The sequence below is a fragment of the Corvus brachyrhynchos genome, unplaced genomic scaffold, assembly GCF_000691975.1.
Source record: "Corvus brachyrhynchos isolate BGI_N302 unplaced genomic scaffold, ASM69197v1 scaffold59, whole genome shotgun sequence".
Lineage (NCBI taxonomy): Eukaryota > Metazoa > Chordata > Aves > Passeriformes > Corvidae > Corvus > Corvus brachyrhynchos.
The window spans coordinates 5713081-5714818 of NW_008246054.1; the positions used below are offsets into that span (position 1 = coordinate 5713081).

Consider the following 1738-nt stretch of genomic DNA (forward strand, 5'->3'; position numbering starts at 1 on the left):
CCCTACGAGACCCACAGCCCAGGCAGGTAGTCCCAAAAGGCAGGAGAAGGAAAGTGCACAGCTGGAAACAGCTCTCTACAGAGCTATTGGTGCTTTGTCAATAATTCACGCTCAAGGCTACCAAGACAAAAGTGGCAGGCTGGCACCTGGGAACCATCCTTCCCTCTGGCAGGGCAGAACAGTTGGGAACAGAGCCAGGAGTAGCTCAGGGGGCCAGAAAAATCCCCAAGGAATTTTCTGCAGCACAAAGGCTTAACAACACTTACATGATCTTCTAGGGTCACATCTTCCCTTGAAACACCCAGGTTGGCTTTGGCGATCCCAGGCTGGATAATCATTTCTTTCAGGAACTGGGAATACAGATCCCTTAAAGAAGAAAAGAGGAATTTGCAATGAGGAAGATAAGGTCAAGGTGAGCACACAGAATTCAAACAGATCTCTCTGTCCCACCCTGCTCAGCCAGAAGGCATCTGATTTTCTCTTCAGTGTAACTGAAGGGGTCAATCTACCAGGCAGCTGTGAGAACAGCACATTCCACACAAGAACAATTTATTTTATGAACGTACTTAATTATTTAGAGACTATTCTCCTTTTCTGCAGATATTTTTAGAAATAAATGGACAAGTACCAACATCCTCACCTCTGTTTCTTCAGCAAAGAGCTCCATAAGGCTTTCTCTAAAGGGAGGTAGTTCAGGAGTATCTGCACAGGAAACAGGTGAACAGGAATTAGTATTCAATGAGCTGTTACACCTGCAAGATGAGCAAAGCAAACACAGTGGCTCGAACTGACTTTTGGAAAATACTGGGAGGTTTCTCCAGAAAGCCGAGTACTTTGCCAAGCAACAGTCAGGAATATTTCAGGGACTGGCTTTCAATACAGAACTATTTGTAGGACTGATCAATAGCTAACCTGACAGAAATGCACTGCTAGCTTAAAACTGACGCTGTTCACATCCAAAATGCTGATCTCCACAAATTACTGCTGACTTCTAGTGCCCTTTAAGCTCTGGATTTATTGTTTGTTTGTTTACAACTTTAAGCACCAAAAAACAATGCTACGTGTACTTAACCAACCCAAAGCATCACTCGCAAGAAAGAAAAGCACCCCAAGCAAAACCCACCTTCCAGCACAGGCAGCGCAGCCCACCATCAAAGGGAATTCCTGTGGAATACCAGGCAAAGAAATAACCACGTTAGCCCATCTCTCACCGCGGGTTGCTGATGTCACCTCACCAACAGGCCTGGCAACATTTTTTCTCCCCGAGGGGCATGAAGTTTCCCCTGGGACGCTGCCGGGATTATCCACAGTGTCTCCCACGGGGACCCCCCGTGTCACCAGCCCGGGGCACCGCCGTGCCCGCAGCCCCTTCCCCAGCCTGGGGCCGGTCCCCGCGGAACTCACCACTGAAGCACAGCTCGCGGAGCTTGGTCAGAGCCACCGTGGGTTCTCCAAGCACCTCCTGGAAGTCCGCGATCCTGAGGGGAGCGAAGCCGCGGGCGTCATCAGGGTTGGTACGGGCAACCTGAGACCCTCCAGAGCCCGCAACCCCTCAGAGCCCCCGATTCTCGAGAGCCCCCACCCCGCCCAGCGGAACCCCGGCAAGGTGGGGAGGGGAAACACCACAGTTCCTACACAGACCCCAACACCGACCTGCTCTGGTGCAGCCGCGACATGGCGGCCCCGACGCCCCTTCCCCGCGCGCCGCATAAACACTCCGGCTGGAAACGCTGCCCAG

General features: G+C 51.7%; 1 protein-coding gene across 1 annotated transcript in view; it reads right to left on the reverse strand.

Moving 5' to 3' along the window:
* Positions 1 to 1732, reverse strand: part of TBC1D13 (TBC1 domain family member 13) — a 7437-nt gene extending 5705 nt beyond the window's left edge. The window contains exons 1-5 of the mRNA XM_008642247.2: positions 1654 to 1732; positions 1405 to 1478; positions 1124 to 1164; positions 641 to 702; positions 267 to 366 (exon numbers count right to left, since the gene is read on the reverse strand). Of these exons, the coding sequence (XP_008640469.1) occupies positions 267 to 366; positions 641 to 702; positions 1124 to 1164; positions 1405 to 1478; positions 1654 to 1676 (300 nt within the window). The 5' untranslated portion in view covers positions 1677 to 1732. The remainder of the gene's footprint in view (positions 1 to 266; positions 367 to 640; positions 703 to 1123; positions 1165 to 1404; positions 1479 to 1653) is intronic.
* Between the last annotated feature and the right edge of the window lie 6 nt (positions 1733 to 1738).